Consider the following 26,406-nt stretch of genomic DNA (forward strand, 5'->3'; position numbering starts at 1 on the left):
ATTGTTTTTCTAAAAATATATAAAATTTCAAAAAAGATAGCAAAGGTTTTGAGATATCTGCGACGAAAAATTAAATTTTTATTCATATGTACATATGTAGTATATACTTGTAAAAAATGCGAGTGGCAGCAGTCTTATCTTGCTAATTTTATTTTATGCGGAATGTTTCGTCGATTGGATGCTAACTGTAGCTAAAATTAAAACTCAATATCTCTAAGATTTGAATATTGCTTGTTGGGATATAGAATTTGAAGTTTTTTTTAAACATTTCTATTTATTCCGTATTATTTATTTTATATTGTTATAATGACTTTACGATCGTTTTTTAAAGAATATTGTCGACCATTCTATTGCATTTGGTATGGCAAGAGAAAAAATACTTGGAAGAAGACCAGGTACAGTAGCAGTATTTTAATGGGGATGCTGTGTGCCTGGTTAATGTGCAAATGTATGTTTGCATCAATAATCATTTCAAAGAAATATGAAAATTCAATGCTATTGATAACAATATCAGTTATAGGTATGTATGAGTAAAGTACATTTCGGGACATTGTTCATTTTCAGATTTTTTAATTCCTCAGCCGGTAGTTACGTTCTTACCGATACTATGAAATGCGTTATTCTAATGATGTTCATATCGTTATTGGGAAAATCAGGACGAAGTTACATGAGGGCATTGTGCTTTGCCTTTGTTATAGCAGGTACTTTAAATACGTTTTGTATTTTATTTTACCAATTGGAATCTAATGTTTGAATTGGAAAGGTCCTATCGAAAATTTATCTTCAAATACTGGTGAGATTGTACGAGCTTTCTCCTGTTCGAAAATATTAGCTATTAATTTAACACGTACCCGTTTCGATTTGATGACAAAACCATTCCAGAAAACTATGGTACACATGAAAGAAGATATTAAGGAGGTGCAAAATACATTTAATGAACTCAAGGACGTTACAGATATCTTACATGAAGAAGTAATGTTTGATGATCTAGAAACAAATGTAAATGTCTCCGTAGCAAATAATATGACCTCAGACGAAAACATTCGATATAGAGACCACCATACCGAGTCTTATGTATCTAACCAAGACCATTTAAAACGTACAGTTAATTCTGAATACGTTGAAACCCGATATAAGAATAAATTCAGACTGCGTTGTCGTAAACAGTTGGACAGTGGCAAAGCTCGCTGTAGAAAAGCATTTAATAATGCTCTAGAAAAATGCTACGAAAAAATGCCATTTATTATTAGGACATTGATATGTTGGCCATTTAAAGTGGATTTTATATGCAAAATCAATATATTGGGTAATCCTGAAAAGATCTGCGATCCATCCGATGCTGTGCCAGAAAATTTTGGAGAAACTTATGTTGAATTGGTTGCGACTGAAAATAAACTTGACGAAGATAGTTCCAGTGTCAAAGTTAACTACACAATTTTGAGTCCCGAAGCAATGCCTGGAGTGAAGTTAGTGTTTTTTTGTTTTAATCAAAAATTTGTAGAATAATTTTTGCTTTTTAAGATCGGCTGAGGAAACTGCTAAAAATGTGGCAAACGAATTTAAAATTAGAAAACAAATTTTTGATTCAATTCTTAAAATATTGCAACAATTTTTAGGATTTATGATTTTTAAAATTCTTTACGGTACGTATAAATGTATCAACGTTTTCCTCAAAAAAATATTTTATATTCCATCAGAATACACTCGACTATTTTATGGCAAAATTATACATAATTTATTTTTGTATAATTTCTTATGTTTTGTGCTTTAAAAATTTATATTTTTGAATATATCTATTCAGATAAATGTCTAACATATTTAACATCTATTTGATATACATATGTACATACATATGTATGTATATATTTATATCTATTAATTATAGCATGTGTTAAATATCATAAGATGTACAAAGTGGATCTTGATCATGACAATATTTATGTAACGGATTATTTTAAACATTTGGATCTGAGGAGAAAATCACTAGGAAAGCAATCGTTATTGCCATTCAAAAAGGTGGGATAAATAAGTGAACAATATTTTTATTAAAGCATAACTTCGAATATCAAATAGTATGAAAGTAGAAAACTTATTGATGCTGATCATTCGTGGCAGCGAACACAAGAAGAATCACAAGCAGTTTCATTTAACTTATTGCAATTCGCTTTGGAAATTATATCGGGCTGCTTCTTTTTATTTCTGGATTACGTTATTGTATCCGTTTTGTTAATAATACGGAATAATTCGGAGATGTCGTTTGTTCAGGAGGGCGAACATACGATTCAATTTCAGGTAAGACAAATTATTTTTAATTTATTTAAGAAACATTTTTACGAGTGAAATCCACAGTATAGAATGATTTTATTTTTGCTTCATACAGGGGAAAAAGGAAAATTCCATTTGATTTGATGATTTGATGAAAAGTCATTTGATGTTGAGGCTAATGATTTTAACTTTTCCAATTCGGAAAGCGTTAAAGAGTGGACCTACTTGTTTTCTTGAAAGTATTTCTCTCGTTGCAAGTCTTTCAAAAAATTCCTATTATTTTGAAATCCTTTCGCCTCTACTATTAATAGATTTTTCTCAAATGATACACGAAACTAGTTGATGAACTCAATATTTTATACAGTCAAACTCGTTTATAACGAACTCCGCGGGACCGGTCATATTTGTTCGTTATAAGCGAAGTTCGTAATAAAACAGGTGAAGTTTTTGTAGTTCCAAAAATAAAGTGGCATTTTACGAAATTTTAAGAATATGATTAATAAATTTATTTAATATTCTTTACAAAAAAACACCACTGATTTTATTTAATCATATTTTTCTTAACAAATTTAAGTTTTTTTCAACAAAGCAAAATATATCCTTATGATTTCAACACATAATTTTGAAGTTCGTTATAAAAAAAGGAAAATTGTATGAAATTGTACTTGAGGGACTGAAAAAGTATTTCGTTTTATACGAGGATTCGTAATAACCGAGTTCTTTATAAGAGATGTTTTTTGTATAAAAATAGTTATCAAAATAGCGGGACTTGAAAACTTGTTCGCAATAACCGAGAATTCGTTATAACCGAGTTCGTTATAAGCGAGTTTGACTGTAATTTTCAGTATTTTCTCAAAATTTGCCATTTAATAATAAACTTTGCACTTTTTTGTGAAGGAATCGTAATGTACACAAAATTCCCCAGACCATTAACGTGTCTGCACATGAATTAGAAATGTGACAAAAAAGTTAAAATGTTTTAGTATATATTATAAAAAACATTTTGCTACTTAAAATATATCTATAATTACTCGAATATTAGATTTTGTCCTTATACGATAACGCTTAGCTATGATCAAAAAAGTTTTATTTTTTCGACAACCGTTTCAAATATCCAATTTCAGTTTTTTGAAACTTTGTTAAACAAATTTTAGGAGATCTCATGGGAATTTATGGACAATAGACAAGGGAATAGCCACATCATTCTGGCAACGCAATCCAGATACAAAACTGACTAATTAAATTTTTTCTCCGAGGAGAGTTCATCATTACGCTACTTGAGCAAAAGGCAAAAGCTTTGGAATTTTGGTGATTCAACCATTTTTTTTAAACCATACGTTATTGGGGTAACTGCATATGTAGGGTCCATCATAGTGTCATCGCTAACAAAATCTGTATTTTCCATTTTAATTGATGTATCTTTTAAAAAATTTAATCATTTATTATCTTACAAATTCTTTAATTTCATAAAAAAATAGTGCAAAGAAAATTATTGAAGCCTTTTGTTAGTGACCCAGCAAAAAAAGTCTGGAAAAAGATGTAGAATTTTCATCACAACTAGTAACCCGAAGTGCTTCAAATTCAGGTGAAAAACCTATGAATTTTACATTAGCGTGTCATTGGAGGGATGTTATTCATTTTTGACAACTTTGAACTACATCTAATCTTATCTTTAGAAGCTGTAAAAATCCAATATTTGTATGTCAAAAATAAACCACATTCTTTCAATGAAACGCTTATGTACATTTCATTGGTTTTTCATCAAAATTTGAAGTACTTCGAATATGTTGTTTGTAGTGACTTTTCTACATCTCTTTTCTCATTTTTAACTGTGTTTTAATTTGTAAGTATATGTTTGGTTTATAAACGCGAAAAGTATGCAATCGCATTTTTAGATGTGATTAAGATGTCGTTTGTAAAGTATGACATCAATTATTTTTTGCTGGGGACTGTTCAAATTTTTAACTATTTGAGTGTAGTGTTTTTTTCTACACTATCACTCAATTGAGTTATAGTTAAAAAAATAACATTATCACTAAAAAATATTAGTGCTAAATATATAAGCTTCACTACCACTAAGCTCATGAAAATTTGTGAAAAATATATTTTTTAAAATAATATTAAGTGCTAGTTAAATATTGATTTAACTGATAATTTAGTACACTAAATTAAACTGATTATAGATATACTAGCTTTTTGTACCTGGCGTTGCCCGGGATTTTAAGTGATTTATAATATTAATCAATGTATGCAAATTAACATTGACTTTGCTTTTTACCCCTGAAATGAATAAATATGTCGAAATTAAAATATACATTCAAAATATATAATTCAGAACAACTTTCACAAAATTTACCAAGCATGATTTAAACTCTTCAAAGCATTTTTTTGAAAAGATACTTTACTAAAAATTGAGAAGCAAAATATATATATTTCCTTAAGGGGCCTTGTTTACACGGTATAAAACAATAACAAACTAAGCTGTTTCACTTTTTTGAGTTTACATAAAAATATATTCCTGATCTAATGCGACGAAGAGAGCTATACGAATGTCAAATTTTCCATCCGTATTTTCTCTCAATGTGTGAAGGTTTCATTACATATTGTGTTTAGACAATCTCTTCCGTAAAGTATGTACCCGTTTTTACCCGTTAAGTTTGAATTACCCACATGCCTACATCCCCTTCAGGTCCAACTTTCGCAACGAATTTTTCCCAATACATATTTCTGACACTTTAGAATCACTTTTTATGGGCAAAAACAGTAATTTTGCCCATTTTTCATCATTTCCCCCATTTTTTACCCGCTTTGGTCAAACTTTCGCAACGGAACTTTGCTAATACAAATTTTTTACACTTTAGATAGCTAAATCGAAAATAGTTTCACGTTAGAATATATAAAAATCAGTTTTCAAGCACAAAAGTACCTATTTTACCAGTTTTTCGCCCTTTTCCCAATTTTTTATACCCGTTTTGTTCCAACTTTCGCAACGCCACTTTGCTAATACATATTTCTGACACTTTAGAATGCTAAGTCGAAAATATTTTCGCATTAGAATAGACAAAAATAAGTTTTTATGCACAAAAGTACCAATTTTGCCCTTTGTTCGTCGTTTTAACTCATTTTTTTACCCCCGTCTAGTCCAACTTTCGAAAAGTATCTTTCTATGTTCCAAATTTGAAGAAAATCGGTTCATCCGTTTAGGCGTGATTGACGCACAAACAAATAAACAAACTTACAAAGAAATTTATAATACAGTGGACGTCTAATAGTATATGTTCTTTATTACGAATGTCCAATAGTACGTATGCTCTTTATTACGAATGTCCTATTATACGAATGGCAAAATTGTTGCATTGTCTACTCTATAGTACGAATAAAGTCACAATTTTTCTGTTCGATAGTACGAATAACGCATTTTTATGGGAATTTTAGTTTTATTTACGTATGAATGAAGTTTTTATTATGTTTTTATTTTATTATTTCGGTATCATTCACCTTTAGCTCAGTAATTTTGAAGTTGTTTTTTATTTATTACAAGTGTTTTGTATTTTTAAAAATCCTATACATACAATTTACTGCATGTATATTTACAAATCAACAATTATTTTGTGTTATTACTTTATTTTATTGGAATTTTGATGACCCAAGAGAAGAAATTAAATTGGATGATAACGCCAATGAGGAAAGTATTTTATTAGTTCCCGAAAATAACTCTGCTGAGAACAATATTGAAGCCTCAAAAGCGCTGTTATTGAAAAGGCCGCAGGAATCATTTTACAAAGTAATAAACATCGATGTTAAATGATGGATACATATACATGTATGAACTGTTAATTTTGTAAGTAGTATGACTCCACATTCCAAACAATGGGTTTAAGGATAACTATTCCAATTTTTAAGAGAAAATTATAAATTAGAGAATTGTTTTTGAATGTGGTATATTCCATTTAAGTTTCTAATAAAAGTTTTATGTAATCTGAACATGTTTAATACATTTTAGAACAGATATGTACATACAAATTGTCTTTGGCACACATATTTTTAAAAACATTAAAATTTGAAACCTTCTATATCTCATTTCAACCATTAAACTTACGATACTTTCAAAATTAACAATTCATATACGTAAATATGTCCCTTTTATGCCTGTTTATGTACAAGAAATTTATTTAAAATAATACACATATTTATTATATGTATTTTGTTTCGTTATGTAATTTTTCATAAAAAATAAAACAAAAATAAAATCCAATATTTTATGTGTATTATTTGAATTAAAAAATGTGTTGTTCAATAATACGAATTTTTCGGTACTACGAAAGGGCCTGATACTATATAATTCGTACTAGTGGACGTCCACTGTATATACATATTAGGATTTTAAGTAACTAAGGCCCAATCTTTAGGTGAAAGATTAGCGATTAAATTAAAATTAATCCTCGAAAGATGTTTTTGAGTACTCAATTAGTTAATTTTGTTTGCAAGTTTAAGCACCCAATGGAGGTGGTTTAATTTTAAGCACGAAATGCAAATGTGTAAACAGCTGATGCAAAAAAATTAATAAAATTTTTATAAATATAAACATTAAAATGTTCTATTTATTGATTAGTATAAATTATGGACACTTCAAAATACATTTTTTTGTTTTTAATTTAAGTTTTCATTAATTTTCATATTAAATTTATAATTGTCTTCTTCTTTTTTTATAAAATATGCATTGTTTTGATAACAAACAGTGAAGTTTTCTGTTGTTTTGTATGACAACACTACGAAGTTTAATCTTGTACTCAAAAACATCAAAGGGGATTAACATAAGATTCAATTTATTTTTAGATTAACTAATCTGATTATTAATTGGCATTTGATTACCATCTCAAAAACCCGCTCTAAATGGTTTTTTTTACAATATATCCTAAAAATTTTATTTTTTTTGTCACATTTCGAATTCATGTGCTGTGAGACACGTTAATGGTCTGGGGAATTTGCAATAACTTTTAAATTTTTCAACCAATATTTGTGCTTTATATCTTTCCGAAATGCCTATTATGTGTATAAGGTGCAAAATTCATTATTAAGTGGCAAAATTTTAGCAAAAACTGAAAAAATCGATTTTTTCCTTGTAAATGCACTTGGAAACTTCAGAACCGTTGCGGCACCTGTTAACGTTATCTTATCAGCATAATTTTTTATATGACATAGTTTTACAATATATAGAACAATTCTAGGGGGGGGGAAGGGCTAAATTTGCAACTTCGTTTTTTTTGGAGCGCTCTAATATACATATATGGTGGGTATAAGCATGTCTTATACATTTTAAGTGAATTTAAAGCCAATACCAAACAACCTACATAAATAACAAATATTTGTGGAATATTTGGATTTCAGCCCTCTAATCGTTTTCGTTCGGATCTTTTTTAATGGTGGCTATAAAAAGCAGTTAATTTGTATAGATATAGTCCTAAAAAGGAAAAACAAAAATAAAAAATATATATAGTCCATAAAACGCGAATTATTGTTTTCATTGAAATCCTCATAATTTGAAGTGTGAAAATTAAAAAAAATCTATTACGTAAATTTTGAGAAAAGTTTACGTAAACCTTCTTAGACCGGGTTTTTGAGTTGGCAATCAAATGGCAATTAATAATTAGATTAGTTAATCTAAAAATAAATTTAATCCGATGTTAATACCATTTGATGTTTTTGAGTACAAGATTAAACTTCGCAGCGTTGCCATACAAGACAACAGAAAATGTCACTGTTTGTTATCAAAACAATGCATATTTTATAAAAAAGAAGAAGACAATTGTAAATTTAATATGAAAATTAATGAAAACTTAAATTAAAAACAAAAAAATGTATTTTGAAGTGTCCATAATTTATACTAATCAATAAATAGAACATTTTAATGTTTATATTTATAAAAATTTTATTAATTTGTTTGCATCAGATGTTTACACTTTTGCATTTCGTGCTTAAGATTAAACCACCTCCATTAGGCGCTTAAACTTGCAAACAAAATTAACTAATTGAGTACTCAAAAACATCTTTCGAGGATTAATTTTAATTTAATCGCTAATCTTTCACCTAAAGATTGGCTCTTAGTCGTTTTTTCAAACCAACAATATACTGGCGATAGAACATCGTCTTAAAGTTTCGTTCACAATCACTGTTGTTATATGTAGGTACATAACTTGATTGTGAATTAAACAACTATATATTTTTGTAATAATAATTTTTAGTTGTGACTTGGTTATTATTTCAGATACAGGGTTCAGGATTAATAGCACGACTTTTAAGAAAAACAATGGGTAATTTTAATATGCACGAAACAGTTTCAACTTATTTAACTAATGAGGCATGCTTGCCCAGTCCAACGACTTTGCCAACAAGGTAAGAAATAAAAGAAGTACAAAACTTTGCTTTCATATAAGAAATATGTTTATTCCACGGTAATTATAAGTATCACTATATTTTTAGCTTTTTCTTGGTATTTGATAATTTTAATCACATTAGGGTGGCCCCAAAATGAAAGTTGCTAATGTTCCCACCGAAAATGAAAATTTTTTAAGATACCGTTTCTCAAAATTTTTTACATAGAATTATTTAATGTAATTAATTGAAATTATTATATTATAAACCTCATACAATTTCACTGAAATGGTTTTTCTGTTTTTTGAAATTAGTTATATTTTGTATTTTAATATTTTAAATTCTATTTTGTCTCAGGTTTTCTGCTAGCTATATTTATCGAACGTACTTAATATGTACATCAGCATACGTGTAATTCATTAGCTTTACAATGGTATATAACACTTTATGGTTTCATTCTACCATCAATAAAATTTTTCAGTTTAACTAAAATATTAACACAATTTATCCTAAACATCTACTTATTTGCTAGCTTGCTTTGTAAATAACGGTTTCTATGTTATTGTTTACATTATTTCGCTATGTTTTGGTAGCGACATAGGCTTCGATAAATTTAAATAATATTTGATCTAGATTGAATTTTGAAAAACGGAAAAAACCGCTTTGGTAGATTTTATTGAGGATTATTGTGTATTCATTTCAACGAACTATCCCAGTAAAATATTTTAAAATTTTCGTAATTAGTATTGTAGGTAATGTAGTTATTTCACACATTACTTGGTAATTATTGGTCTTTATTAATAAAATAATTTAATTTTTTTGGATAGGATTTGTAGCCATTGGAGTACAGGAACTAGAGTATATTTTTCTAACGCACCTTTGGTTAAACTTTTTTGATTTCCTAATTTATTAACAAATTTTATTTTTAAAATTTATTGGAATAACTATTTGATAAAATTTTATCAATCTTAAGATTATATTCCAATTACAATAAGTACTTGGCGGCTAAACTATTATTGATGTGTTAGAATGCCTATGAAAATTGTCTAAACAGGGATTTTAGAATAAGCTTACATAGTTGCTTATATTTAACAGAAGCATAGCTGTAAAATTTTGATTACGATTAATAATCAATTAAATTATTTTTCAAAAATAATCGTAATGATTATTTAATTCTCTGGTATAAAATTTCTGATTATTAATTGATTACGATTAAAATTAATCTAAAAATAATCAGGATTAATTTAAATTAATGAAAATAATCAAAAATAATCAGAATTAATCAAATAATTAATTTGATTATTTTAAAGGATTAATTTCGATTATTTTTGATTAATTTCAATATATTTGATACAATTCTCTGTCTTTTTATATTACGTGTAATGGAAAACTGTTTTCCAAGTTACACACTATTCGATTATGTGACTTTTTTTATTGAAAACAATATATTTATCAAGTTTATCTCGTTTGAAAATCTTGATTTCAGTACAACATATTAGAAAAAAATGACTGCAATCTTTTCGAAATGGGTCTCAAAAAATCCGTAATATTTAACGGATTACCGGAAAAATAATTAAATTTTTCTTAGAGTTTTTTTTTGGAGGAAATTATACTAAATATATGGAAAATAATCAAAATTAATCAAAATTAATCCATGAAAATAATCAACTAATTTTTTGATTAATTTTGATTTTTTTTTGATTATTTTCATTAATTCCAATTAATCCCTGATTATTTTTAGATTATTTTTAATCGTAATCAACAATTAATTAAAAAAATATAAAATAATCGTTAATTAATCATTAATTTCACCTTTATAATAAAAATAATCTAATTAATAATGATTACGATTATTAATCATTATTTTACAGCTATGAACAGAAGTGTCCCACTTTTTGCCAATTTTTTTTTACATTAAAAAAATAATGTAAATCAGACGACTATATCTAAATTTATAATCTTTTAAACTGTGAAAAATCACTTTGGGTCATCAAATTTAAACATTAACGTTAATTTTTTCAAAACAAATGGATTTTGTTATTTATAATCAAAAACCGGTTAACCGGTTTTTCTGAATATGAAAAATATCAACCGGTTTTTTTGAAATATCAACTTTTCGAAAAACGGTTTTTGGAAAATGTCGAATAATCGATCACCCTAGTAGTTATTCACCCAAAAGAAAGTACTTACACTTTGCTCCAATATTACTTGCCTACTTACCGGGTAAGTAAAGATTTTGCTAGTTATATTAAATTCCTCTATGTTAAAATGTTAAAAATCTGAAAATTTTACAAAAAATGCAAAATTTTCGAAAATTTCTGTGATATCAAAATTTTATATCTTTCCTTTGGAAGAAAAGATGAAATATGAAAAAAATCATAAAAACCTCAAAAAAGGACCAAATCCCAGGACAAAAATTTTCAGAAACGCTATCTTAGAATCAATTGAATTTTAATTTTAGTTGGGAACACCTTATTTTTCCTGCACACAAACGGGGCCACCCTAATGTACATACTAGGGTATTTAAACAATTAACTGTCGATATGTTAATAATAAATTAAAAATGCCAAACTCGGGGTAGTTTTCCAGTTTTTCCTACCGAGCGAGTACCCGGGTGGCGGATAGGGGGTGGTGATGGTCCTCTCCCAGCTTTAGAGTCACTTAAGCTGAGAGGGAGTAGATTGTCCACCACCTGGGTGTATTATATTCCCCGCGGACCAAAAAACTGGAAAAAACAAACATGGAAAACAAATAAACCTCCATCGGAGCGAGACGGATGCCAACGCTCTGATAAATAAATAGTTTTAATCCAGGAACCTTGGACGAAGAGGCACAAAGGAAAAATAAGAAAATTGTAATAGGTTGTGATGCCAACTGCCGCTTGGGGATTTCTAATGGATTTCCTTAATACTAAAGACTTGATCACATTGAACTTAGGTAATAAAGCTACCTTCGTCAATAGAATCAGTGAATACGTATTAGATATAACTATATGTTCAGAAGAGCTTAAGTATAAACGAAATTCAGGATTGGAGAGTTTCGGACGAGCACTCCTTTTTTGACCATCGGTACCAAAGCCGATAAAGTTTCGGAATAAGTCTAAAACTAAATGGACAATGTTCGGACCTTACTAAAGAACCGTTTATGTCAGGACACTTTGCAATGTCGAAATAAAGAGGACATAGACGCCAAAGTAGAAATGCTTACAAGTGCCCTGGTTGAAACATAGATGAACCAATATTGGAGGAAGGGGAGGCTAACACGGAAATTGTAATTACATCTGATATGGTTAAAGGGGTGTGGTGGTTATATTATGAAACAAAATGTTATTTATATTTATAAATTTTGTGAAAAATCAATAGTAATAATCACTGAACATCAAGAAGTGAAACGCTGTCAACAAGTGCCCAAGTCTACTGTCAATCGGTACCTAACTTTATGAATGTATTATTAGAATTCTCAAGTCAACATAGTTGCAAAAAGTCGGATTTAAAAATATTGAAAAAAATATTACATTTAAATTTTTATTTGCTACATAATTTATCTATAAACATTTTAGAAGAATGTATGTTGGATTTTTATTCTGCAATATTGAAAAAATAAATAATTTTTTCTTGTACGATACGAAAATTTACAACATTGTCTTCTTTCAGTTTTAATTTCAACAACAAAAATTTAATGTCAAAAAAATAAATAATATTTTTTTCGTTTGTAAAAAATAGAATCTTTTCGGGCTGTTAAATGAATTTAAATTGTGCAAAAAAATAATAAAATATAACTTTAAGTGATAAAAAATACTTTAAAGTGCTATAAGCCACGAATTTTCGCGAGAAAGTTTTGAAGTTTTGGGAGAGAGTGACATTCTTACATGTGTGTTGGAGTTACACAGAACTCGTCTGTGAGAAGAGCGTAACGTTATTTTGTAAAAAAACGTCACAGTTTCATTTCTTGGTGTTCAGTGGTAATAATAATATATTTTATATTCTTACTAAACATTTTTCAAATTTAAAACTCAATGAAAACTTAAAAATTAAATTATTTATAAAGTATATTAATTACAAAGTATATAAATAATAAAGTATCCACAAGGGGCAATCTAGAGCTTTGCTCTCTATAAAGCTGCAGGGCTGGATGGCATTTTCCCGGCACTTTTGCAGATGGAAGCGGGACTGGTTTCCGTACATCTGTCTCATATATTCACTGCATGCTTGAAATTAACATAAACCTCCCTTAAATTGCTGGATGCGAGGGTAATATTTATATCCAAACCAGGGAAACCTAGCTATGCGACACCTAAGTCCTATCGACCGATAAGTCTTACATCCTTCCTACATAAATGGTTAAAAGCAGTATACCAGACAAAGACCTTAAATTTAAGCATTAACCGCTTTAAACGACGTTGTCCTCTACATAGGTGAATCCTTCGATAGCAAACTGTATACACTGGCGGTATGCATTGACATTGAAGGCGCCTTCAATAACGTGCACATTGATACCCTTATCCAATCCCTAGACCAGTTTTATGTTAACCGAGTGCTCCGTAACTGGATCACCTACGCGTTAAGGAACAGATGGATAAGCTGTGAGATGTACGATATAACTATCAGGAAAAAGGTATTTCACGGTATACCACAGGGTGGCATTTTGTCAGCTTTACTCTGTGTTACCACGATTAATAGCCTCTTAAGGACAGTAACCGAGAAAGGACTTAGACCTGTCTGCTATGCAGACGGTGTTGTAATACTTTTAAAGGGAAATGATCCAAATTACTTGCGTAGAAGAGCTAAGGAGGCTCTGAATACGGCCTTGAGCTGGGCTCAACCGAGAGGCCTCAATGTTAACCCGGCGAAGACAGAAATCTGTCTTTTCACAAAAATTTCTACATATGTATACTAAACCTTGCTTCCTGGGTAAAAAGATAAGGGTGACAGACAGGATTAAGTACTCACTTAGGGCGATCATCGACCGGAAAATAAAATGGAAACACCACATAGAGGATAGAATCAACAAAGCACATCGGTGCTGGGCGATATGTAGGAGAACTATAGGCATGAAATGGGGTCTTAGTCCTACTATGACAAATTGGCTTTATAAAAGACCAATTCTAGCTTATGCTTCAATAATCTACTACGTGGACTGCTTTGGACAAAAAGTGTAATATCAAACTACTACGTGGAGTTCAGCGTACATGCTACTCTGGAAACGATGCTAGATATTCCACCCATTGAAACATGTTTAAGATATAAGGCGGCACTTACTGCCGAGCGGCTCTTTACTTTAGGCGAACTGGTCATAAGCGGTTATAGGACACGTCATCAATGTATACTGGACACATTGGGAGGTTATACACAATTATCGGATGTGCCTGATCGCATATCAGACACAGAATATGTCGGAAACTTTGAAACGCTGAACCCAGATAGAATATCTTGGTCAAGCGGAATACTATAGCAAATACCATAGGAATCCGTTGTTACACGGATGGCTCTAAATTGGGGGACAAAGTGGGCCTGGGGTTCTATATTGAAGACCCATAAACAGAAATATACCACCGTTTACCTAATCATAACACAAGCCTCCAGGCAGAAGTCCGAGCAATAACGGAATGTGTAAATTTGATTCGAATAAATATGGCACCCACAGCTCTTAATATATTTACCGACAGCCAGAAGGCAATTAGGGCGATATCAGGTGATAGAATTAAATCTAAGACCGTATTGGATTGTAAGAAAGCTTTAACGAAGATCGAATGTAATAGCTTTAAAGGGAAGGGATCTCGAGGTAGTTAACCTGACGAACGCAAAATCATTCGACGCAACAAAAGCTGAATTAAAAATATGGGTGAATCTCATAAGGCCTCTTGGAATAATGAAACGGTGGGAAGAACCACAAAGATCCTATGGGGTGACCCTGATGAGAGCAAGACGAGAAATCTCCTCAAAATGAGCAAGTCTGAAGTTAATATGATGGTACGTATTCTGAGTGGACACACAGGATTACGAGGATATCTATACAAATTTGCGGATTCAGACGAATGTAGAGTATGTGCAGAGAACAGTGAACACTTTCTTTGCCACTGTCAGGCATTCGTCGAAGTTAGATCCAAGTATCTTGGAAGTGATGTTATTCCGGAAATGACATTCCTGACTAACACTGATTGGAAAATTCTTAAGAATTACGTTCAGGATACTGAGTTTCTAAACATTGAAAAATAATATACTCAGTGAACAATTTTTCATGAAAGGGAGCGCACAACAGGCCCGATAGTGGCCTAGGTGTATTTCTTCGGATTTGATGTATTATACATCCTCCTATCAACCTAACCTAACCCTAATTAAATTGGTGGGAATATTGTGACCACCAATTTTTTCAAGTTTTATTCATATTTATGACCTGTGACACTAGCTGAAATTATGGATAGACAGACATTACACTATGACCATAGAGTGATTAATTATTATTATTATTTTCTTCTTCTCTTTCTCTTCTATTTCCGGCTGTCTGCGTCATATGTGGGCTGGGCGACCTTTGGGGATATCCACATGGATTGTAATTTGGTTCGTTTTTTTCCATAGCCTCTGGTATGAGATAGTTTCAGGCCAGAATATTCTCAAGATTCTCCGTAGGCATCGGTTTACAAAGACTTGGAATGCGTTTATATCCTTAATAGCATCCTTCCATGATTCACAACCATATAAAAGTGAGGATTTTACACATGAGTTGAATATATTCAACTTGGTCTTCACAGATATTAATGATTAACGCCATACGTGGTTGAGACGACCAAAGGCAGAATTTATTCTGTTACATCTGCACTCGAGCCATCAGTGCGGACCCCCCGAATAGTGCTTTTGACCTCATAATTATGTTATATGATCTACTATCTCTACCAAAAATTGGAAACATTTAGTTTTATATATGTCTTAATAATTCTAGTGATTTTCGTAAAGATCGGACATTATTTGACCCTAGCCCCCATACAAAGTCCCCCTTAGAAAATGACTTGAATGTCCACAATTCACTTATAAACACTAGTATCACGATGAAATTTGGCAAAAATGAGTTTTGTATAGACATATTTCCCAACAATAAATTTTATAGGGATCGGCCCAAGTTTTGCCCTTAGCCCCCATATAACCGGACCTTCCGATTTGGGCCTTTTAGCTCATAACTTTGTCAAGTATACTACTATCTCTCCAAAAATCGGCACAACTAAGTTTGATATAATTATAAATAACACTGTCGATTTTCATAATAATCGATTTTCATAATGATGATATCCCCCATACAATATCCCCTTCAGAAAATGGCTTGAATGTCCACAATTCACTTATAAACACTAGTATTATGATGAAATTTGGCACAAATAGATTTTATATAAACATAAATGCCGACATTCAATTTTATAAGGATCGGACCAATTTTTGCCCTAGCCCCCATACAACCGGACCTACCGATTTGGACCTTTTAGCTCATAACTACGACAAATATACTACTATCTTCCCAAAAATTGGCACGACTAAGTTTGATATAATTATAAATAACACTGTCATTTTTCGCCATGATCGGAAATAAAAATTATCCTGTTGCCAGATATACAGGAATACGCTGTGAAAATTTGATGAAAACATATAAACACACAAACATATAAACATACAAAGATACAAACATACAAAAACACATTAATTTTTATATATGTATATAGGTAATTCCTAATAATACATTTTACAAGGATCGGCTCAATTTCTGCCCTAGCCCTCATACATCCGGACCCTCCGATTACGGCCTTTTGTCTTTTAACTTCGTCTAATATACTACTATCTATCCAACAGACGGCACAATTTGGTGATGTTTGTAACACTCAAAAATATTTGTCCATATTAAGCTATGTCCATCATTGTAACCGTGTAAACCTTGTGTGCACGCAACAGATCACAATTTTGAATATAATTTGTTAAAATTTGTCACATACTATTCTCTGGATCCAATGACGAAGGCTGTTGAAAATGATTGAAATCGGTCTTTTATTTCTCCTAGTCAGCATACAACCGTACATGAACAGACATTATTTGGAACCTATATAAGATTAACATAAATGCTTCATTATTGAAATTAATCACATTTAATATTCGCAATTGGTGTAGGGTATCATATGGTCGGCCACGCCCGACTGTAATTTCTTATTTGTTTTTGAATGAAATCATTTCTTAGAACTGGATTAAATGCATCAGCTAGGCGTTTGTTGATTATTTGAGCAATTATCATATTCGTCATGTTTATCAATGTCCCCAGTTTTTACACTGAGTCAGATCTCCCTTTTTTGGCAGGTTGATTCCTTCAGTGCATCAGGAATTTCGCCATTTTCTCAGAATTGTCCTAAGGTTTTATAAAGGAGTTTGGCACTGATTTCCGGAGAAGCTTAAGTAATTCTGTGTAGATATTGTCCATTCCGTTCTTCAACGAATTTATACCTTCAATTATCTGGGAAATTCCAGGAGGATCACAAGGAATATCAATAATTTCTGTGTGAAATTCACAATCACAGGTATTCTGTTGCGTGTCCGTTTCCTTAGATAGCAAAAATGAGGAGTGTTTCACGCATGCATCCATCTGCTCCTGTTTAGAAGTTCATAACTCTCCTTTCGCAATGGTTTGCTGTTGGCAAAATTTCTGGCGGTAATTTGTCTGGTAATTTTGTAAAGAGCTCTCCTATTGTTATTGATAGCATATGTTTCGGCTTCCATCTCCTGATTACTGTACCTTCTTCTCTTATCCTCTCGGGCTTTTTGCCTAACAAGTTTATCAAGTGCATAATACTCCTTGTTTTTGCCATATTTAAATTGCCTCCTTTGATCAATTGTCTTCCATGTTAAATCAGATATCAAGGGCTTTCCATGCGGCCCTTAAAAAACAGTTTCTAACATAATCCCATGTTTGCGCAGAGTTTTCGTCATTAAATTCGGGTAAGTAAGCCCTAAGGGATTCAATATACCCTGACCTTGTATTTTGTCTTTAAGCCTCTCTACGAAAAATTTTAGCTGATAGCAGTAACTTTCAGTCGAATTGTGCTTATCAATAGATGATGGTCACTGGCACAGTCTGCTCCACGTTTGTTGCGTATTTGCGCATTTTCTGCAGATGGCTATATGGACGATTCTGGTTTTTGTCACAGTTGACAGCTGGTTGTAAAATTCCTCCTTGGCTGACAGATCAGCCAAATCGGTTGGTGCATAGAATAGGCTGTTATTATCGGATCAGACCATGGTTTCCACTCAATAAGAGCGTTTTTGGCGGATTTCGATAACAGGATGCCAATGCCACTCCTCCATGGTTGGCCTTCCGGAATAGAAAAGTGTTGCCTTGCAAGATGTTGTGAATTCATCGAATTTAGGTAATCGGGTTTCGCAAAGTCCCATGAAGACTAAATTATATCTTCGAAACTCACTGCACACTTGCGCCAGACGTGTTGTATCGAGAAGGGTACGAAGATTCCAAGTTTCAAATCGTGTCCATTTCTAAAGGTCGTCATCGGGGTAATCGGTTGGTTGCAATTTGTTGTGGCTTCAGTAATCGTTTTGTTTAAGATGTGTAATGAGAACTAGGATGCAGTTTGTTTCGATTTTATATTTATGCTATATCCGATTTTTTTTAGCTTACGTCCTTTTCGCCGTTACAAATTTTTCTTATATAGACAATGTTGAATTATTCACGATTAAATTCTCTGACTAAAAAATGATTTTTAGTATATATCTGAAATTTAAGAATGTAATATATTTTTTGTGGGTCCTTATAAGATTTTGAAATGATCTGGCGATATCTGTATGTCAGTCTGTTTGTTGAAAACCGGATAGGTTCCGAATTATAGGAGCTAGGGTGCTGAAATAATCAAAAAAAAAAAAAAAAAAAATAAAAAAATTCATTGATGACAAATCTTGTTTGGTATTAAAAATGGCCAACATTGGTTCATGATTTTACTAAAAGGCACTATTCTGAAAATCAACCAGATGTCCATATTAATATCCATACATTCAGCATAAATCTAATAAATTAAATAAAATTCCGGTAGTATCGCTTCATAAAGGTCCATATGCAGGACCGCCTTCCGAAATTCATAAATTTACAACCAAATACAAGAGTTGGTCATATAAATAGTAATTCGAATGAATTTAATTCGTAAAAAGTTGTAGAAAACTACAAAACTAATTTTGTTGGGCTATTAAAACAAAAATTTTTTTAAATTTAAATTTATCGAATTTCGAAAAAGAGAAAAAACTATTTCGGTGAAATTTATGAGGTTTATAATGTAATAATTTCTATTAATTACATTAAATAATTCTAAGTAAAAAATTTGAAAAATCTAAAATTTTGTGTTATGTCATTGAAATCGTCTCCCAAAGACCTTTCATATAATACTACATTGGCATATGATTTATTTGTCAGAAATATAAAAAAAATCAAAAAAAAAAAAAACTTAAAAAAGGACCTTTTATCCTTTGATCCAGCTCACCAAATATTGACGTCAGGACAAAGATTTTGTGAAATGGTATCTTAGAATGATCAAAATTTTCATTTTCGGTGGGAACATCAGCAAGTTCCATTTTGGGGCCACCCTAATGTACATAAATATTTTTAACAAAGGAATAATTATTAATGCTAAAATAATTATGTTATTAGTGAAAATGTAGTATGTTTTCACAAAATAAAAACAAATCTATATACATATGTATATAATTTCCTTAATTGTTTGTTCCCCCTTTTTTGTCTATCCAGAGCTTTTTTAAACTCACATATGGGCTAGAAAGCTGAAACTAGGTGAAATCCTAACGTAGCCGGTTTTTTGATTTTTGGTCTGTGGGCGGAGAATTAGTAGGAAAAAGGTGCGTGTCAAAATTCACTGACTTTCCCCTTTTTGTTTATCCAAAATTTGAAGCCCACAGATGGGTTAGAAAGCTTAAACTTGGCATAGATATAGTAAAATATTTTGGCCCCGTAGTGGGATTTTTGATTTTTGGACTGTTGCTGGGGAATTAGGAGGAAAAAGGGGCTTGGAAAAATTCTATTTTTTAATATTTTAGCTTATATTAAAGGCATAGGAAGCTGAAAATTGCCTTACATAAAGTCCTATCAATGGAAGAAGTCGGATCTAAGATTTATGGACTACGGGCGTAGAATTGGATAGGAAGAGTGGCGGTGCAAAATTGTGTTTTTTTACATTTCAGCAAATTTTGATGCCTCTAAAAACCAATGAAGTTAATAATTGCCAAGCATATTATACTGACTTTGGAGCTTACCTTAAAACATTTAGAATTGACATTTTTGCACTATGGACGGAGAATTACAGGAAAAATGGGAGTGGAAATTTTCTGTTTTTTTACATTTTAACTAATTTATAAGTTCCTCAATGACCTAGAAATGTGAAAATTGACATTCATGTTGTACGGATCAAGGAGAAGATGAATATTGAACTGGATTTTTGATATCCGCTATTAGGGCGAAGAGGTAAAAGAAAAAAGGGACCTGATAAGTGAAAGGAGTCTGTACTTATTACTCTCTGTTTAAATATCTGGAGTTTTCTAACTTGATTAAGGGGGCAAATTCAATTGATGCAAATCTGATTAAAAAAGGCGAAACTCATTATTTGGGACGAGGCAACAATGGCACACTTAATACTGTTGATAAATTATAAAAACGCCATAATGTGTTTACACTTTTGAAAATTTTAAAATGGATACAAAATATTTATTTATATAAGAATATTACTCTGGCCACACATTTTTTCAAGTTTTATTAATATTTATGATCTGTAACACTATCTGAAGTTACGGATAGACAGACGTTGCGATCTATATTAAGATTTGAAAATATTAGTAAAATAAATAATGATATACAAAAATAGTCTTCAGCTAAAATATAGAAAAATTAATTGTCAACAAAAATCATCTGAAGTCGTCGGAATCACAATAATCAAATTAATTAAAAAAAACTGATTTTTGTAACCTTTGACCCCTAATACCTCACTTAGCGTATCTTTTATCTCCTTTATTGAGACTCCAAGATGAAGTCCTCTTTGTTTCATAAAGCAAACTAAATTTCCCCAGTTAGCTAATATTTTTCGACTAACCCCCATTATCTCAATGTCTGGTTATATTTTATCGTAAGGTTAAATTGACAGTTTTCATACAAAAATTATTTTAACTGGCAGAATATCTACCGGTTAAACGATAACCGGAGTTGGTGTTAACGGGGGTAAAAATATTAAACAAAATTTTAACTTACAAATTTGTGTACTATTTCGTTAATTAATTATTAAGTTTATCTTATTGTATTTTCATTTATTATCCTTTGATTTTTATACTCTACACCACTTTAGTGGGGAGGGTATATTGGATTTGTGCTGATGTTTGTAACATACAAAAATATTCGTCCTAGACCCACCTTAAAGTATACCAATCGGCTTAGAATCGTTTTCTGAGTCGATTAAGCTATGTCCGTCCGTCCGTCCGTCTGGCTGGCTGGCTGGCTGTCCATGTAAACCTTGTGCGCAAGGTACAGGTCGCAATTTTCAAGATAATTGGATGAAATTTGGCACGCACGTTTTATTTGACCCAAGGACGAAGCCTATTGAAAATGGTTAAAATCGGTCCATTATTTCACCTAGCCCCCATACAACAGAACCCCCCGAAAAGGGCTTCTGAGCTCATAATTATGTTAAATATACAGATATATCGATAAAATACGGCACAACTAAGTTTTATAGAAGTCTTGATGACCCTGCCAAATTTCATAAAGATCGGGCCACATTTGACCCTAGCTCCCATACAAAGTCCCCTTCAGAAAGTTACTTGAATGTCCCAAATTAACTTATAAACACAAATATCGCGATGAAATTCAGCACAATAAAATATTATGTCAATATAAATATATTCACAAAATTTTATCGGGCTTGGTCCATATTTGCCCCTAGCCCCTATATAAAGCCTCTTTCAGAAAATTAGTTTTTCATCCATAAATTGCTTAAATGTATCGGAACAAGGGAATATTGAAGATAAATGCTTTATTATGAAAAATAAATCACATTTAATATTCATAACTGGTGTAGGGTATCATATGGTCGGCCACGCCCGACTATAATTTCTTACTTGTTTAAATATACTTTTGTTATTTTTCTTGCCTGGCTTAACAACTAGTAATTAATATATTTATAGTTTTTATTTAAAACTAGCTGGTTTATATACAATTGTATTGCTACTAATTTATCAGAGTAGCCGATTTTTGCGTATGCGTCGAATAATTTGTGGTTATTTTTATCGAAAGCATGAAAAGAAAAGAATATTGTATCTGTACAATTGTTTACTTAAACAAAGACGGACCCTAAGGGAGACTATAAAAGGGGAGGCCAAATCGAATTTCGCAAATCGACAAATACGTTTAAAAGCAAATTTATTCTTGGTAAGTTATACGTTATTGAACTTGTTTGATGAAATTTTCATTTGTATGCGAAACATGGTCAAAAGCCAGAAGGATAAAATTAGGGTGGAAGTTGCTGCTATTCAATACGTCAATATTTGGTAAGCTGGATATTGACGTATTAGCTTTGTTCCAGAACTTTTCTGGCTAAAGAGAATTAATGAATTTTCTCTTCGTACTTATAAAAAGTACGGGAACAGAAAAAACAAAATTTCTCTTTCAATAAATTTGTATTTGTACTGCCCTATGAATAAAGGGCAGTGTCACACGTTCAATATATATCGTGATATTTGCTGTATTGTGATATGTATTGAACGTGTAGCATGTAATATTGACGGATCGTGTTCCATATCACAGAAAACACCAATTTTCTGAAATCCAAAATTTGTATCAATATTTATAATGGATCACGTGATAAATATTGAATGTGATATCATGTTTTGTGATATCAATCACGATATATTTGTAAAATTCGGAAAAATAAATTAAATAAAAAAAAAAACAAAGTCAAATATTTTTTTAAATGTTAATAAAAAATATAAAAGATAATAAATTTTTTCTAAATTTGTATGAAATTGGAGTTTTCGCGGCATTCTTGTTATCATCGAACGACCCGTGTAGCAGGAAATAATGAAAATACTGACGCGATAAATATTGAACGTGTAGCATGCCGAGGTATTCATCAAACTATTAAAATGGGTCGTGATTCATATTGATCAATATATATTGAACGTGTGCCAGTGCCCATATAAATTTCTATTGGAATTAAAATAAAATTGAAAAACTACAATCACACATACTTATTTATGAAAATAAATCAAAAATATCAAACATTTTTTGTTTTCAATGTATTTTTTTTAAACAAATAATTTATTTGACAATTTTTTTTTTCTATTTGCCAGGAAAAAATGTTCTGGCTAAAACCTGCAAGTTCTGGCAAAGAGAAAATAATTTTAATTGCTCAAATTTGTTCTCTTTTACAATTTCTGATAAAAACCTGCAAACTTGACAAGTAAAGGAACAAAGCTATTGAATAAACTAAATTTTAATTTCCGTTCTTTTTGAGGTGTTTATGTTATTTTCCATAATTCTTATACATTTCTTATTAAACATACACAAATTTGGTATCATATGAATGGTTTTCGAAAGGCGCTTTCAATGCCGTATCAAACATTTATGTACATATGTATGTATATGCAATTACAAAAGTATTAAAACATTTTTAATTTTTCGAAAAATGTTTGTTTTTTTGAAGTTTTACATAGAATAAATAACACTGATCCATTAAATCTGGGGTAGATTTAATGTTCCTGAATCCAGGTGTGAAATTTTTTTGTAAGAAATTTAAATTAAAAATTTGATAATGAAAATTTACAAAAACAATAACATTGAAACATGTAAAATTGACTATAAGGATGTCGGAATTTATATACATATGTATATAACCCTTATTAAATCGTATTTTTGAATTTTCGATTTTTACGACAACACATAATTTAAGCATTTAGAATTTCTTATAAACAAGCTTATTAAATAAATGCCTTAAGCTAGGTACTCCGTTCAAAATTTCACCTGATATTTTTAAAGATTTCGTACAAACAAATTTTAACGAAAATTTTGTGGAATAATGTTGTTGAATTAGTATTCTATTTGTAATGTTGATAAAAAGTTTTTTCAAAAAAAAAAAAAAAAAATTAAAAAAAATAAATTTTCTTTTTAATTTATTTTTTAATTTTAATTTGTCAAACAAAACATAAACATTTGGTTTTGTTTACATACATATATATAAACGATAAAAATCGACATATTATAATAAATCTCTAGATATCACTAGATATATTTATTTTTTTTTTTCAAATGAAATTGAATTTCGAAAAACGAAAAACCGTTTCAGTTTGAAGTACAAAAACAAGTTATGATAATTTGTAAAAATTAAAAAAAAATTAAATTTTTCCTAAAAACTTTCAATATTTTTGAAATACCACAAAAATTAATGATACGCCATTGAAAGCGTGTCTCAAAGAACTTTCCCAAGATATTAAAATTGTATATCATTCCTTTGTGTGAAACATGGAGAAACCTTAAAAAAGGACCTTTTTGTCCTTTGATCCTGATCACCAAATGCTGACCCCAGAACAAAAAAATTGAAAATGGTATTTTAGAATGAACCAAGCCTCATCAGTATCTTATGATTCCTCCATACAAACGAGGCCACCCTAATATATGTACACACATACATACATATATTTAGATTTATTAACAATGAAATATTTAAATAATTTGGTATTGTTGTTCTTTTTCGTAGGTTTTGCGGCTAAGTTGGCCTCGTTACTTCAATTGGTTGATTAAATTTCATATTGGTCGTCGAAAATGCGTTATATGTGGCGAATTGGAAGGTAATTCGAATGAATTACTGTGTTGGTGTAGTACAGTTACACATGTAGATTCGTTCAAATGTTCGAGACTCTAAGCAACATTTTCTTTAAATTTACAGATTCAAAATTCGTCTTTTGTAGAAATGCAGCATGTAAAGTTTCCTACTGCAATGATTGTTTTGATGATATTGGAAATGCCTGCTGGATTTGTAACGATATCTTGTCAGTAGAAATAATATTAAATTTTAATGATTTTTTTGAACAATTCTCATTTGTGTAATTTATTAACTTATATTTTTATTTTAATGAATTAATTATGTAAATTAAACAGTTTTATTTATTCCTAGTGAAGACCGGCCCGCATCCAGGCCATTGGTCGTGTGAACTATAAATATCACTCCAATTTTAAAAACACTGTGACCTTCTGCACCCTTGATAACTGACACAATTATATCGCAGAACCATTATTATTTGTTCAGCAAAAAAAATTCTGTTACGAAGATTATTACCACGATATTTACACTATTTTCCAGCTGCATCTTATCACAATTTTTGTCTTGATATAGGATATTATAAACTTTTCCCATTTTCATGCAACGGTTTACGTACCGTTAATGTCCTTGGGGGCTTTAATGCGCAACATTAGCTCTGGCACTTTAGTCTAGGGGAAGACCAGAGAGGCGTCACTGGCGGAATACCCTGAATGATGATGCGCCCACACGGACTATGGGTAACTGCGCCAACTCACCAGATATAACAAGAGCGAGTACTGGTCTGACTAACTACGAAACCCATAATCGTATGTCTGGACCGACCCAACGACTTTATCGTCTCTGAACACCGACATTACATAAACCAAAAGAAAACAGACTGACTCGGCTTCAGAGAATTCACTGACCGTATCTTCAATTATCTTCCAACTCCTACCAAAGTACACCAAGCAGACAGCAAGAATTTCGCGAAACTCGACTATCCGTGGTGCGGCCGCACTTTCCAGCAGAAGCAGCGAGACTAGCAGGATGACAGCGATGAAGAAGGATGACAGGGTCGCGATTAAGTTTGCAGATATTACTATTTTCAACCCTGAACGGTGCTCGCATGCATTTTGCAAGATTTTTATATTGAGCCCCCAGAGAGATAAGGCGAACGAAGTGTTATTCGCAAATTCTACAACCTTTTAGTCCCGAACATTCCACAACTCTACACCCTTAATATAGTTGCAGAGGCCATCAACGCTGCCAAACTATCTAAGGCGATTGGCCCCGATGCCATTTACATGGCCTCGATTCCAGAGTATTTACTTGACAATGGTTTTTAACCTGTTAACGATCAGCCTGAAAATATCTAATGCCTAGAAGAAGGGTAGAGTCATCTTCATACAGAGGGTCAATTCTACAGGCCGATTTTCCACCGGTCGCGAAAGCTCTTGAAGCGCTCCTCTTCCCACCGCAGCACAGCACCACCCCAACATTAACCGCCATAACCACTCAGATCTCACGGGGCTTAAACCAGCAGAGGCTTGTGAAAGGACACTCCTGGTGGCGCTGGATTTAACGAACGCCTTCGATACAGTCAGCCAAACCACAATCTTCCAGGACATCCTGAAGTACACCATGCCCAACAACTTGAAGAGATGCATTGTGAATTATCTAAATGGTCGTCAGTCGTTCGTTGAGTTTAGAGACAAGTGTTCAAAAACCCGTAGAGTTATACAAGGAGTACCACAATGCGGTATCCTATCCCCTACTGTTTAACTTCCACCTCTCTAAACTCCCCACACCTTCACAGGGTGTTGGATTTATATCATATGAAAAACGTGCTAAGCGATCGAGTGAATGGTTATCTCGGAGAAATACGCAATTTTTTTCACTATCTATCCAACAGACGGCACAATTTGGTGATGTTTGTAACACTCAAAAATATTTGT

General features: G+C 31.5%; 1 protein-coding gene across 1 annotated transcript; it reads left to right on the plus strand.

Annotated features, from left to right (window-relative positions):
* The first annotated feature begins 292 nt into the window (after positions 1 to 292).
* On the plus strand, positions 293 to 24,759 carry LOC119616271 (protein sneaky). The gene is made up of 10 exons (XM_037972607.1): positions 293 to 520; positions 582 to 701; positions 764 to 1,466; positions 1,522 to 1,643; positions 1,886 to 2,016; positions 2,074 to 2,292; positions 8,531 to 8,658; positions 21,843 to 22,086; positions 24,410 to 24,500; positions 24,599 to 24,759. The coding sequence occupies exons 1-10, from the start codon at positions 307 to 309 to the stop codon at positions 24,757 to 24,759; spliced, it is 2,133 nt and encodes a 710-aa protein (XP_037828535.1). The 5' UTR covers positions 293 to 306.
* Positions 24,760 to 26,406: the final 1,647 nt, after the last annotated feature.

This window comes from Lucilia sericata, unplaced genomic scaffold, assembly GCF_015586225.1.
Source record: "Lucilia sericata isolate MDLA Ls3-8-SP2 unplaced genomic scaffold, ASM1558622v1 Contig000064F_arrow, whole genome shotgun sequence".
In the NCBI taxonomy this organism is placed as follows: Eukaryota; Metazoa; Arthropoda; class Insecta; order Diptera; family Calliphoridae; genus Lucilia; species Lucilia sericata.